The sequence below is a fragment of the Scomber japonicus genome, chromosome 14 (genome assembly GCF_027409825.1).
Source record: "Scomber japonicus isolate fScoJap1 chromosome 14, fScoJap1.pri, whole genome shotgun sequence".
NCBI lineage: Eukaryota > Metazoa > Chordata > Actinopteri > Scombriformes > Scombridae > Scomber > Scomber japonicus.
This window is the reverse complement of record NC_070591.1, coordinates 11,621,401-11,636,832: the sequence shown is the minus strand read 5'-3', so window position 1 is coordinate 11,636,832 and position 15,432 is coordinate 11,621,401. Positions and strand designations below refer to the sequence as shown.

Below are 15,432 nucleotides of genomic sequence, written 5' to 3'. Positions count from 1 at the left end.
GGGGGGGGGGTACAAAAATGAGTGTTACTTTCCAGGTTATACAGTTAAATCAAACATCTGACCAGCTAAATTAAAATACAAACTCATGCATATCTGCTATATTCTGAGGTGTGCTACTGTTTTGTTGCAGCAACAGCACTGCTTTATCAAGTTTAAAAACACCTTACAGTACATACGACACATTAAACATATGATACAGACACCATATTTTAAATGAGTAAAATATCACTATATGATGGAGTTTCTTTGACAGGTTTTGATATTTATGGAGACAAAAATTAAAATCATTGGTTGTTGCAAGACAAACAGCTTTAAATCTCTAAAATTCCTACAAGTGCAATGAATCAACAAGTTTCCAGCATATAAAATAGGCAGCCAAATCCCATCAGGAAAGGCTATTGCACACATGACATGAGATGAAAACATCAAGTCCAGACCAGAGGAGGCACTCTTAATACATTATTACATATAATACTTGAACTTCCCTGTTTTGATAAAACCGTTGAGTGCAATAAAAACTACATCTTAAAACTAAAATTTCACTTTGGCGTACATTATGTCCTGCTATGTCTGGAGGACTTTCTCTTAACAGTGTGAGGGAGAATATAGAGTGAAATATACTCCTGGGAAAACTTTAGATTAATTTTACAAGTATTGTTAAAATGACAGATATCTACAAAGTCTACCAACGTGATTTTTTTCGTGATATTCTACAGAGGACTACAATTTAAAAGTAAAAGTGGTTCAAGTAGAAAATTGACCTAAACCCACATGAAAGTAATCAGGAAAGGTTTTGCTCAGAAAAGCACCAAGAGATGTGATTCGGGACAGTTTTTACATGATCTGTCTTGAGCAAAAATGTGTTATGGCTGCTATAATTGATTTCTGACCACTAGAGAACAGAAGACATCACAGAGGACAATAAATCTCTAAATCTCACATGCATCCTGTTCAACACTAAAAAAGCGACAAACTTAATAAAGCACTGAGGTATCGTGCAAAAAATTCCTCTGGGAGACACTCAACTATCTATATTGAGAGTATAATAATGTAATAATGGAGGTGGGGTATTTTTCTCTAATTAACCTCCTTTAGAAAACAGGCCCCCAATTGTGGCTATTGGTTAGTCTTGTGTATCAAGAAATCCCCACAAAGCATATAAATTGTGGCAAAGAAATCAATAATAGAAGCTATAACAATTTTTTAAATGGCAGCAGCTTATCTGAATTTCATTCATTAACCTAATTGGAAGGACATATGGGGTCTCATATGTAGTGAGTAATTGCATCTGTTATCTTTTTAGTACATGCATATCAATATGCTCAGTCTATTTTAAAAAAGCATTATAGTCACCTATCTTCCACACTCAGGTAGCTCTTTACAGGTTGGCTTGCAACTTTAGATTATTTTCCTATTTATCCATCCACGTGGAAGAAGAAATAAATAGCTGTTGAAACAGCTTTTTTCCAAATACATAGAGTACCAGTCAAAACTTTGGACACACTTTCAAATGAAAGGGAAGGTGTGTCCAGAGTGTTGACAGGTACAGTATCTGTTCCCGTATGCGGCTGTAAAGGCAACCTCTTCTTATGTTTGCTTCTCTCTTCTTAGTTGCGTCCTCCTTTCAGTTTGTTAATGTAGTCTTTGACGGAGTTTTCAATGTTGGGAACAGCATAATTTTGTGCTGCGTAAATTCCTGTGCACGTTCCAACAGCAACACCTAGCAGCGCAGAGGAGCGTAGCCTAGCAACAATGTAGCCAGCCAGAAACCCCTTCAGAAAAGGAGAACCAAGCAGACTGCCTCCCTGCAGAAGAAAGGAGAGGCGACATTAGGAACGGTTTAGTTGTTAATCCGGCTCTTTTATACCTAGAGCTGCATAAAGGGAGTTTTCATGTGTTTTTTTATAGCTGCCTGGTCTGTGAACAAAACTCAGGGCTGAATAACCTGAACCTGAAAATGTTACAGCTTATGTGTCTTACCGGAGGGACCCCAGTCTGTATCTCATCCTCGATCCGTCTCTGGATATCTTCCAGCTGATCCTTCAGATCAACCAAGTCCCTGAGCTGACTCACAGGATCCTACACACAAAGAGTCAAACACACAGCACAGGTTGGTGGAGATTACCATAGTTTCCTAAACCTTCAGTGCATTTTACCACGGTTAAATACTGTTTGGGTTTTTAAAGGCAGTAGGAACAGTATATTCTCCCAGTAAATTCTTATGCTTATGAACAACAGTGTCAGACTCAAACAAATCACTTAAAATATTAGACCATTCAACTACAAATGCCTGCATAAATATGGATCACTAATCAACAAGTTACTTCTCGGCTTACTTCACCCATTCACTCAATTTATTAGCGGGGAAACACTAAGTAATGTTACCTTTTACGCCAACTTATTCAGATTAGACAGACTTTATGTTGCCTTTAAGGGATTTGGCTGATTTAGTTATTAATACTGATGTCAGTGATGATAAGCATATTATGACATGTATGAACACTGTGTATCGGGTTTCAGGACAACTGACTCTCTGTAGGGTCACAGTTTTTTAAGTGTGTCTTAAAACAACAGCCAGGTGCCCATATTAACACTGGAAGCGCTTGTCCTCCTGTTCATACTTGTTATTAAAAGACCCTCCTTCAAATATGATCAAATCTACCTTGCCATTTTGTGCAAAAAGCTTTTTTTAAAGTTCATCTGAAGCTTATATCAGTCTTCAGCAGTCTGGGTTAGTCATATCAAGTGGATATCTGCCAAATTTAGAGTATTTTCAGCATCAAAATCCCTCTTAGTATTTCCCTGTTAAGTTGTGGTGGAAGTGAAGTAACAAAAAGTGACTCACTCATGTGGGCTTCAAATTAGCTTCAGCTAAACTAAATAAAAGGAGGCTTGTGGCTTTTGGCCCCTTTGTATGAAGTGATCTTTCTTATTTGAGCATCTAATCATTGTTTTATAACTTAATCTGCCTACTTAAAGAGTTAAGTTTTGCTCCAGGGTTTGCAGACAGAGTTTATCACATAGTCTGATCGACAGATCGAATAGTTTGGGTCACTTGCAAAGATAAAAAAAAGGCTCTTAATTCTTACTAACTTCACTAATTTAGCATTAAGTTACCTTTGAATAATGTTGATGTAATATTTGATTATGCCTGTGTGTATTTACAGCACCGCAGAGCTTAAAATATATCAAAAATATCCTCAACAAACCAAATTATACCAACATTAACCCAGTGAGAGAAGTTCAGCTAAGCTAACAGCAGAGTGCGGCGTTATGATAGCATGTAATCTTTTTTTTTACTTCTTAAACTAACTTTACCTTCTCACGGATGAATGACATAGTAAGTTATTCAGGTTGTTATAAAGCCAAATATCTACATTTCTAATTAGCGTAAAGCATATAAAGTTAAGGACACCAACCTTGCCATCAGCCATAGTTCCTAATGTGTATTGGTTTTGTCTCTTCTTCTTCTCTCTTTTTTTTTGGAGCTTTGATGAAAATTAAAGGCGTGCTGCCCTCTAGTGGTTACTCACAAGCTCACAGGGGTTTTTAAGTGAGTTTAATCATTAGCAAGGGTTGGGAAGGTTACTTTGGAAATGTAATAGGGTGGATTAGGATAATAGACAAGTAGACTCCAGTGCATGTATCACTTTTTCTATTAAGTTATTTTAAAGACTACTAGTATATGCAAACTGTGTAAGTTATATTGTTTAACATTACACATGTGAACATACAGTCTACTAGTTTTTAACCTTTCTGAAGAGAAAGCAACAAAAAAAAAACATAGGCCAAAAGTTTTGGCACATAAGACTACTTTGTATAAAAGAAAGTATTTCTAAGCCTAAAAACTAGTGTCCCAGATTACAAAATCTTCCAATTCTGAAACGATTTGACACAAGGAACATTAATATGGGTTCCATTTTCCTTTTCAGTACAATATCTAAAAACTGTCTTCTGATTAAACAAGGAAACATCTCAGGGATTTTATAATGCTAGTCAGTGTTGATATAATGTGTTGGATTCATATTTAAATATGGTGAACAAGTCTGAATTGCAAAAAGTCACCCACATCACCCTAATCCATCCTAGGTTACAAATTACTAGTTACCATATATAAAATGTAATAAGTAATGTAACTATTTCAATTTATTACGTTTTAAGCCCATGTGATAAAACATTTTTTTCAAAGAATTAAAAACAGCAATATATGGATTTAGTTACTTGTTAAATATTAAAACATTCAATCAAATATATAGAGATCTCCTTATTCTTATATAAATGAGAGAGAGAGCTGAGAGGAATCTGTCTTATTAACTTAACTACTTATGTCAGCTTTTTTCTACTGGTGCTAGAGAGTCTGCATGAGAGAGCAGGGATAAAGAAACCTTCAGAGAGGGAAAAAAAGAGAATAAAAAAAAAGAGAGAGACAGAAGGACAGAGTGTCACAGAAATCACAAGCCAATAAATTTGCTCTGTCGTCTCACCATCACTGCAACACATTGCCTGAATAAGGACAAAAGATTGTTGTAATTATGGAGTAAATTAATGGCAATTTTCTTCTGAAATATGATATATTTTTAGTAATTACAAGGACTAATTTGCATTTTAAAACTAGATGATAGGTCACAAGTGTGAATGACAGAGAGACTGCGAAAGTGAAAGTGAATGGCACAGCTTGGAGTGACAGCAGGCGAGAAAGAGTTTGATGAGAGTGATGTTAATCTGACAGAGAGATAGGAAGAGACAGGAAGCCCGAATCTGCACGAGAGAAAAGTACAGTACGTTAAAGCCTAATTTTAAAAGATTAATTGTGCCACAACAATTGATTTCTTTTTAAACACTGCTTTGTGAATTCCTCTGCAGCACTTTGTTACTCTGGGGGGCCTGAAAGTATTTAATCTTCTCAACCACCAGGACAGAAAGTCCATTAACCTTTCTTTACTCAGCGCCAACCTGATATGGAGCACAGTACTTAACTGTCTGTTCAAGCTGGAATAAAACAGTCTGCTTGCTTTTTTGTGAGATGAAACGGTGCACCCGCTCCCCTGAAATGCAAACATTGAAGAGTTGGAAGCAACGATGGAGGTAAGGTGTCTCTGATCCTCACTACTGTTGATCATTTAGGGGGGGTTATTGATTTTGGCTGAGTCATATTTGGCTGACTAATCTTTGGACGCCACTGAAAAGGAAAGGTCATGGAAGCTTATGGTGCAATCATTATAGTGATGTGCTTTGAAGTAATGTGAATTCATATATGTGAGAGCTTAAGATGAGGAAAAGCTGGACCGTCACGAGGCACAAGACGTTTAAAATAAGCAGACAAACAAACAGATTTGTCTTATAGTCAGTGTGCAACAAAGCAATAAATAACTTTTACAGCTTTTGTGACTAAAGCTTCATCTATTATTCAACCAGCCTAGCTTATTTTGTTTGTATTAATACTCTGGACAGAAATTGAAAGAGCTGTTTATGCCGATATTGCCGTTATAATTCAACAGATGGGAAAAGAAAGCCCTGTGCACATCAGCCTCAGCACATAAAGACTGTTTTGAAGTGGGTTTTAAGGACTAATTCAAAATGCACTTCATAGTCAGTGTGCTGGGTTCATCTTATTGACTGATTCAATCCATTTTGCATTGTACCTCCTGTACTGGCACCACACAGCATGGGAAAAAGAAAATTTAAAAAGATTAAAAAAGATTTGTCAGACAAAATGAGTTCAAACCAGCATGAAAGAATAGATTCCCAATTTTTGTTTTATTATCTTTCCTCCTGTTCATGCTGGCTCTTAAGATCTCTTCATAATACATTTTCAATGTAAGTGATGGGAATAAACTCCACAACCCTCCTTCCTGTTTTAAAGTTCATTTGAAGCTAGTACGAGGTTTCAGTTGTCCAAAATAGTCAAATTAGGTGAATATATCTTCAAGTCTTTTTAATGCAAAATTCCCTCTTTTTTTACAATCCTTCCACTGTTGCTGAGCAGGAAAACACTGTCTGTTGACACACTTTTTTGACTTAAAAACTATTGTAATTGTGGAGCATTTGTTAAGACTATAAATCCAACAGCTGAAGCCTCATATTACCTTCAGATAAACTTTTAACCACTTAACACACGCCCCTGTTTTTTATGCTGTTAGCCTAAACGACATGCCCAAGTTGTGAGCAGCACAGATCCCACATAGTTTGAGACTCAGAGATGTGTCTGGTATCATTGGAAAGGAAACACTCTCAGGATTCTTGTAAAAGTGTCTGTGTGATTCTGTGACTTACTGACAAAGAGTGGCAGAGGTTACAATGATGGGGTTGTTTACTCGCCCATAGGTTTGCCTATACAATGACATGTGTACAGACATTCAGGGACCTCTCAGCGGGATATAGACACAATGAGCCACAGGTCTTGGCTTCATGCAGTCCAAATTTGGAGTCAAAAGACCAAAAGATGAATTTTTCTGAATTATTTTTCAACAGCTTTGTCCATGCGTTTTCCATAGGCTAGAACAGCAGTCAATCAAAGCCATGTCGTCATTGTTGTCGGTCACATGTCCTCATTGGCTTTGGAGACATGTAATGCCTAAACCTAAACACCGATTGGCTTGTGTGTGGTGTCGTCAGAAGCAGAAGAGGCTCACGGTCGTAAACATCTAGTCACGTGTACTCTGAGATGGACGTGCAGGTCAGGAAATGACGTAAACGGACCGTATATGGTTTGTTATTTGTGGTATTACGTTACGTGTTGGACTAAATACATGGACATATTGAGGAAAATATTCCGGTTTTATGGAAATGGATTTCATATTTCACAAGAATGGATACTTGGCGAGCTGTACAAAAAGTCCTGTGTCATAAGATGATCGTTGTGGATAAAGGGAAGACTTTGAAGGTATGTAGGCATTATAGCTTTTCTTACTTAGCTCAGGGGCTAGCCGAGCTAATCGCTAATACTATTACGGCTGTGAGCAACCATATAAGTCGTGAGTGGTCTTGAATAAATCAGGACAATCTAAGCTTTCCAACGATGTACGGCATGAATATATATGTTTAAGGGTTGGTGTTTAAAACATTCAGAAGAACTTATGGCTACCTCCTAACATCCGTCCCGTCCCGTAGACGGAACAGCGTGCGTTAAGTGGTTAAATACATTTTTGATCAAAATGAGTATTGCAGGTTTTTCTCTCCCCATCACCTACATTGTCAGACCTCATTTGGAAGTCATCGTCTAATGGTCAGTATGAACAGGCGGAATGATTACAGCAAGCAAAACCTGTTTCAGTGTTCATATGGACACCTGACTGTTCATTTAAAGGACCAGTGTGCAGGACTTAGTGGCATTGGTGCAGTTGCAGGTTGCAAATGAATACACTTCCCGTCAACTCCTCCCTATGTTGGCTGCGAAATTTGCAAAAGCAACCCTCTAGACTCTGTTCTGGGCTACTGTAGAAACATGGCGGTGCAACATGGCAGCCTCCATGGGAGAGGACGCGTTCCCTATGTAGATATAAAGGGCTCATTAAGGTAAAGGAACGCAGAGATTCTTATTTCCAGGTGATTATACACTATTATTATATATATATTATACTATATTCCATTTCTGCCAATAGAGCCCGCTAAATCTCACACACTGTTCCTTTAAGACTAACTTACGATATTATTAACTTATGCTTTAAGCTCACTCTTTTCGCCAAGGAAAGGAGCTGTACTGTAAAAAAGAAATGTTATATCCTAGTAGGAAAAGTTTGATTGCTTTTATCATTGCTTGTGTGAACATATTGGCCCCTGCTGCTGTTTGTGTCAAAAGCACTGAGTTATTACAGTTTCATAATCTGCACTGTGCCTCAGGAGTGTAATGACTTCAACAGTGTGCTGTTGGCTCTGTACTGTACTCTGCTCTGCTCTGCTGCATCTGGCTGCACTGTATTGTGTTGGGTGTTGTGTTGGTGTAGATAAGATTATTCCTGTGTATATATTCTCACTGCACATGCTATGTTGACTTGAATTGCAGTGATGTACAAAGGAAGTATTTTTGTTGTGCAGCCTTTGTGCTGCATTGTCTATTTGCTGGTTGTACATGTATTGAATGTATATAATGTAATTAAAGCCTTTCATCAATCAGAGACCTCCTAAGTGTGCCAGATGATGTGACACATTTCTTCATGACTTAAAGCTGAAAGCCTTTCAGTGTGCCTCAGTGTTTTTGTGGGTTGAGTTGGCCTGTGTTCAGTTAAGTTACCTCATTAACCTCAGTGTTCAGTATTCAGTGAGCGTTTCCACTGATGGCCACTGATACAGTACACTCTGCTGGCAAAGAGAAATGTGATTGGAATACAACAGGACTGAGAGAGAGAGAGAGAGAGAGAGAGAGAGAGAGAGAGAGAGAGAGAGCGAGAGAGCGAGAGGACATAGAATGCATGGGATGTAAGCTTCCTCAGGAGTGACTCAGCATTGTTAAGATGGAACATGGCATCACTAAAAAATTATGTGCCTCTTGAAAAAATGAGAAGGAGCACTACATTAATTGAAATATTGATTATTTGCCTTGCTGAACAGTAAGGACAGGCAATATTTCCCTGCCATGTACGGTCAGAGAGGTTTTTCTAGAACTTCGGGGTAAGAGAAGAGAAGGTCTGATATACAAAAGTTTCAGGTGCGTGTAAAACATCGATGATCATTTGCATCTGGAGTTCAAGCTCCTTGCTTGAGCCTCTTCTTAGATCGCTGTGGTGACTGTGGCCCTTTGTATCACAGTCCTTTAATTGATGAAAGTTAATCTGAAATGACTACTGTAGCTTTCTCTTTAGTGAACAACAGATCTACGTTGCTTTTAAAACCTCTTACACCCTCTTATTGATGTTAAGTATCAAGCTATTAGACAACAATCGTTTCAATATAATCTTGTGTGATTATCATACTAATTGCAAATGATGTGATGTTCTTACTTAATTCTTTTTCAGATTATATGAATGAACGTTTCCCACCATACCAGTAGATACAGTAGTGATGAATTTTATTGGATGGAGGCTGAACTCATTTCAGGTCAATACAGTTGGGATCAAACTAAATATATTTTCACAGCACATAATTCATTTAAATGAATTGTGTATCAAAAAGGGAATAAATTATATTTTTTCTCCTCTTCGTCATATTTTTAATATAATTGGTATGCTAATGATAATTTTTTTTTATAATGAGCACAGTATCTTTGTGGTATTCCAATGCTGAACACAAGCATTTTGACAGCAGTAACTGGGAGTCCAGGCGTGCAATTAAAACGGATTTTTTCCATTTTAAGGAGTTTGGGTGCACTGGCTGAATTCCACTAATGATTTCAATATTTAGATGGTATGAGTGTGTGTGTGTGTGTGTGTGTGTGTGTGTGTTGCATGTGTTCGTTTCCCCGGATGTCTCCTTTTAGCCAATCAAAGTTTTTAAGCTCTGTTGCTTCCATGGCACAACGGGGCAAATCAAGGTATGGGAGGAGAGGTACTGCAGCCTCACTGCACCACTCTGCTGTGATGTGCCAAGGTGTGTGTGTGTGTGTAGACAGAGGTGCATATGTGCAGCCAAGGATAGCAATCTAATAGCAACCACAGAGTCAAAAGAGAAATCAACAGAGGGAAATGAAAACTTTGTCAGTATGGAATTGGGAGTCGTGGGTGTGAATCGAGACAAAAACATTATTGTACATGTTGGCGGGAGAGAGGGAAGGAGTTGACAATTATTAAATGGGGGGGAAAGAGTGATATGGCAAGAGGGAAGGATGGAACAAAAAGGAGAATCCCTAAAAAAGAGCCCGTAAGGAGGAATGTGACCGAGAAAAGAGTAACAATGAGAAAGGAGGAGTTTGGGAGACACGTAGGTCTGGTTGTATCTATTTATTCTGTCATCCACTGGCGTTTCACATGAGGGTCTTTCCTTTATGACAACTCATTAGCATCCACAGAACTCTCTCCCTCTCTCTTTCTACCTCTTTCTCTGTTTCTCAACCCCTCCCATCTCCTCTCTCTCACACATGCGCTCCCACACCGGGGTTGCCTGAATCGGTGGAACTCCTGCTCAGAGTCGCTGGAGTCCCTGGTCTGTTGAGAGCTGAGACTAATAGGTCGGTGCTTACCTAAATCTCAGCTGGGCTCAGTTCAGATGAGGCAGACTAAGCAGATAGGAGGGAGTCTTCTGGAATACAGATCTCTGCATTATCATGAGAGCGTGAATGCCCAGCTGTTTGGAGGCACACTGAAGGAGGATTTCCTACAGCCTGTGGAAATTTGCCAGTAGTGGTGAAGACAGGGATGCTTCTACTTTATGATCACAGGGATATGAAGATACTGACAGCTATTTGGTACTGTATATGAGGAATCTAAAGCTTCACACTCAGATCTTGTGTGTTTAAGTCAGTTTTTGTTAAAAGGAGGTGAGGACGAGGAAAATGCTGAAAGATTTGTGATATTTTTTCCCTAATCTCAACCTACTGGATGTGAATGCTTGCATCAAACTGCTCTGAGAGAAAAGTACCACCCTTTTCCTGACAGTTACATGAAGGTATTATTTTATTAATTTTTTGTTCAAAGGAAATAAAGGATACAGTCAAGTTAAATGCACACAATGCATCCCAAAAAGAAGAGTTTGATTCAGCCTTTAACACAAGATCAAGAACTTGATTGATTATGTACCAAGATTAAGAACCAGTTGCCCCATCCACCCAACTATCTAGCCACATGGAGCTGCGAGGGCTCCGCGGGCCAATCGGCGGCCAAGACCTGAGGGGGTTAGGGTTCGGCATCCAAGCCAGTGGGATTCCAGCCAGTTCCGTAATTACGGCAGTGCAGCAGCAGGATTACTCCGCCAGCGTCTGGCTCCGCAGAAGGGATAAACTGGAACATGTAAGTTCTGGAGATTGGAGATGGGGTTGGAGAAACAGATGGAAGGAGTCTGAAATGTGGAGACAAAGAGCAGGGAGCTAAACATCAGTCATTCAATTAAAATGATATGTTTTTGACTTAATAATAATAATACATTTTATTTAAAGGCGCCTTTCTTCGCACTCAAGGACACCGTACAAAGTTACAGAAATTAAAAACACATTTAAAGAAAACATTGAGACTTAATCTCAAATCCATTAAAAATGGGTACTGGAAAATAGACATCTGAAAATTCAACAGATTTCAACTAACGTGTGCAGACTCAAAGTCGTTTTTGCCAAAATTCATATTTTCTCTCAACTAAAATACTTTTTTCCACACCAGTGCCAATGCTTGTTAGTTTTTCAGGGACTAGGAACATTGCATCTTGCATGCCTGGATAAAGTAGAAGAGAAAAGGTATTTTGGCACAAAAATATTTGGCTTTGGACATTTGATTAATAACTTTGGGATCAAACTGATAGCACTGATTGTGTTGGCATGAAATTGGTTCTGGTGACAATAAGGTGTGAATATTGGGGTTACATTTAGAGATAAGAAGAGGTAGTGCTGGAAACCATGCTTTGTTTGGAGCCAAAAATGAAGCAAAATGGAAGGTTTGGCATAAAATGTTTGGACTGTGAACTGCTTTGAGGGAAAAAGGTGCAGATAATATTGGGAATTGTTTGCTTTAGCAATAAGTGAATATATCAATTGTGTGATTGACAGAAATTTAATCAGCAACTATTTCACACAAAAACGGGCAACATTTTCCACATTCTCCAATGTGATGATTTGTTGCTTTTCTCTTTTTCAGATCAGTCTTTGGTTTGTTGGATAATACAAGACATTTTAAAATGTCACCTTGGGTTCTTTCAATATATTGGTGACATTTTATATACAACAGTTAATTTAGAAAATAATCATCAGATTAACTGATAATGAAAAGGATCTTTAGTTGCAGAAATTGTATGCTTACAGTATAAGACTGTAGGTTTGAAATTGTAGTGTGAATCTTCAACTGTGAACCTGCTCTTTGAAAAAGACAGTGCAAGTCTCTACATTTTTCATGTTGTGGGAGATCTTTTGTTACTGGAGGAAGATGCTGTTTCTTACTCTACTCTCAGCAACATTGTGCCAGTCTTTTATGTCAGCCACTTTTGCTTTCTAATAGAAAAGAGCTGTAAGGTCCTGGGAAGACTCATGGCTTGCAGGTGAACAGCATTCTACAGAAGGCCTCTAGGTGTAGAGATTTAGTCGTGGAAAGGAAGAGAAAAGGTGTGTGGTGAATATTTGATGATGGGAGGAACAGTGCCTTGTCCAGAGAGCTGCTTCCTACAGTAAGCCTGTCTGCATAACCAACTAGAATGATGAATCAGCCTGTTCCCTTTCTGCAGACCTACACACACACACACACACACACACACACACACACACACACACACCCACACACACACACACACACACACACACACCCCACACACACACCCCCACACACACACCAGTGTGTTTTTACAGTAAGCAGACCACACACAGCACACAGAGACAAGCTATATTTCAGAGAAGCCTGCAGCAGTCACTTAACCAACACAGAATTTTTGCTGTTTAATTCCACACCAAACAAACCCTTTCAGACATATACACCCACACACTCAATGCAGAGTTGCTGTTATAGTTAATTTTGAGCTGTATTTTGGTAAATGTTGCCACAGTGTTTCTTAAAAGTTAACTTTTCATCTTATTTAATATCCAGAATGTGCCTCAGATTTGAAAAAGCTTGTTATTAATGGAATCTCTGCAACAGACTCAGCTCAGATATATGTTTAAGTAAACAGCAAGAGTTCCCCTGCTGACAAATGATGATAAATGGGGAGTAAGTAGGAGGAGAATGAGATAAGCACTTGGAAAGTATTTGCTTCAAGCACACTGAGTGCTGCTATCAGAGATGTGTGATTCAAGTCACAACTTCAGCATCAACTTGTCAAACACTGAGTCAGTTTCTGTCCAGTCAAGGGAAGACATGCTCTCAGGAAATCATGAACCAAAGCGACACAAAACTGATGAGCACTTTGTCACTTGCGTGGATCGTTTCAGTGACTCACCGAAAGTGGTCTCTCTAAAAAGGGTCTCAAAAAAGTCTCTTTATAGCATTGACTATGGATATATTACACATGTTCTTTTTCAGGATAATCAGTTTAACTTCAAAATTAAGAAAAATGTCATTTGAACAATTGCAGGATTTATGATGGATTACGTAAATGTTGAATTTAGGTTTGCATTTCTTTGAATACCAAAGGTGTCAAATCATCATTACAGAAGAGTAATCACACTAACAGGTGAAATTTGTAAGGTATTTGGGGTAACTGATAACATTTGTGGGCTTATTTAGGCATCAATAAATAACACATAATGAACACATGTTGGTGGGATCACCATAGAACAATCAAATGAGTAGTTATAACCAACCACGATAACTCATTATGCTCATAACAAGTAGAACTATTGACAGTGAGGTATATCTATCAGTGCAAGTGTGCTCCTCATTTTAGGAATGGCTAAAACATCAGTTGGCAATTGTAAGAGAAATGTGGTGAAATCACTCGGAGCTTCTGTGGCAAAAGACAGTTAGCATGAAATTCTGACACAGTCAAGAATTGAAGACCAAAATCCTACAATGTGACTGCTGTTGCTATGCCATATGTTTGCAAACTAACCAATGATAATATGAAATGATACAAGCAAAATACACTGGCAAGCTGGCATGATGCTACGAATTACCTCAAACTCACTCGATCGGCCTCTTTTCCCTGGTTGCAATAGGCTAATTAATCTCCTCCTCTTTTGGGATTATTTGATGGAAAGATAAATCAGTGCTATGCCAAAAGCTTGTTTATTGCTTCTCTACAAAATCTAAGAGCAGCTCAAATGGACTTCTGCTGGCATCTGTTTTTTTTTTAATCATAAAGCAACCAATGAGCAGGCCTCGATATCAACATCATACAGTCTCATACAGATTTCAAGCAATACTTTTTTATACTCATCTTGCACAGCTTGTGAACAGTAAGCGGAGGGCCTGCATTCTGGTGGGAAATGAGTTATTGGCCAGTATCCACCCATGTGTGTCATTTACTCACCTTCCTGTTACATGATGATAAAACAACTTACTCATTTTAGCTCATGTGCTGTGTGGTCACTGTGGTTGTTTCCCTGAAACTATGTAAGTGTGGCTAAATTAAATGAATGCTATCAGGAGTCTGGTTAATGGCTTTATAGATACTCCCTTATTTTTATCAGCATTTGTCTGTACTTTGTAGTCATTAATGATGAGATTATATTTCTAAGGGATAAGATAAGAAAATTACTATCCTAAATTTCTACTGAGAGGATTACTGGAGCCGAAGTGTGTGTTCACTGCATGCACTAAGATGAACTTTAAGTATATGAGGCAGCAGCAGATAGCTGGATTCAGACGCTAACTCTGGATCAAAGACGCTGAAATCTCCTAGGATTGGCAGCTCAAAGTAGAGCTGGCTCCCCACGCTGACTGCATTTCAATTTCATGGTGACTGTGCTGATGTATAGACCCAAATCTGTGGTAATATTGGTCAAACGTACAGTATTTGGGGCCCTGAGCCTTTCTGTCCTGGATACAAAAAAAAAGACTAGATTTATCTTAGACTACACTTATAATATCCTCATGCTATTGGAGACTGATGATCAGGATCAGGAAGACAATTAAGAATGAAGTTAAAGGCATTTGGAACTTTTACTTAACTTAACCTGGTGTAAAATGGATTTGTTTATTGCAGCAAATTACTCACTGTATTAATTATTACACAAATATCTTTATGGTGAACTTTGTCCTCAGGAAATGATTTACAGTTTGCCATGTGGCTTGATGATTTGGTTAAGTACGACATTTTGACTTGTGTTTTTTTTTTGTTGCTCTGGTTGCCCAACTCAGCAGCAACGTCAAGGACCTTGCCTAAGGGCCCATATTGGAATTGTGTTACTGTTGCACTACTGATGGTACATGGGATATCATGGCGTAGCGATGGTGGCGATGTAGCTACTCATTTTGTATAAATTACTATCATGTTTAATAAGCGTAAGTGTAGATGAGCACATGGATAACGTACATACGTGTGTACCTGTGGATAAGTCTGTGGGTCAAGTTTTGTAGGAGGGCGGGGGCTCAGTCTCCGATTTGTATCACATTTATTTATAAAGTCCCCTTATAAGGCAGCAAATCATTATTTAATAGGAGCTGTTTTACACTTTAAAATTACTCATAAGTTTACAGTTTTACTTAGCAGCAACATCAAGCACCTTGCCTAAAGGTTCACATTGGAATTACATTATCTCACACTGATCTGGACATGAAGCTGCAATCACCTGTACCCAAGTCAAGAGCATTAATCACTGAGCTATGAAGCTCCATATGCCCCTTCAGGAGCTGTATCATCAGATAACTCAACCCTTGCTGCATTCACCAAAATTCTCGTATTTAGGATAATACAAAAAAAATGTTCAGTCGT

General features: G+C 38.5%; 2 protein-coding genes across 2 annotated transcripts in view; one reads left to right on the top strand and one right to left on the bottom strand.

Annotated features, from left to right (window-relative positions):
* Positions 1–3: 3 nt before the first annotated feature.
* On the bottom strand, positions 4–3,435 carry LOC128372636 (SLC35A4 upstream open reading frame protein-like). Its single transcript, XM_053332749.1, has 3 exons — positions 3,420–3,435; positions 1,981–2,079; positions 4–1,805 (listed from the first exon to the last, which is right to left on the bottom strand). Exons 1-3 carry the CDS (start codon positions 3,432–3,434, stop codon positions 1,608–1,610), a joined length of 312 nt encoding a protein of 103 aa, XP_053188724.1. The 5' UTR covers position 3,435; the 3' UTR covers positions 4–1,607.
* A 7,277-nt stretch (positions 3,436–10,712) lies between these two features.
* Positions 10,713–15,432, top strand: part of LOC128372627 (inactive phospholipase D5-like) — a 60,422-nt gene continuing 55,702 nt past the window's right edge. Inside the window, exon 1 of the mRNA XM_053332737.1 lies at positions 10,713–10,877. Coding sequence (XP_053188712.1) covers positions 10,713–10,877 — 165 coding nt within the window. The remainder of the gene's footprint in view (positions 10,878–15,432) is intronic.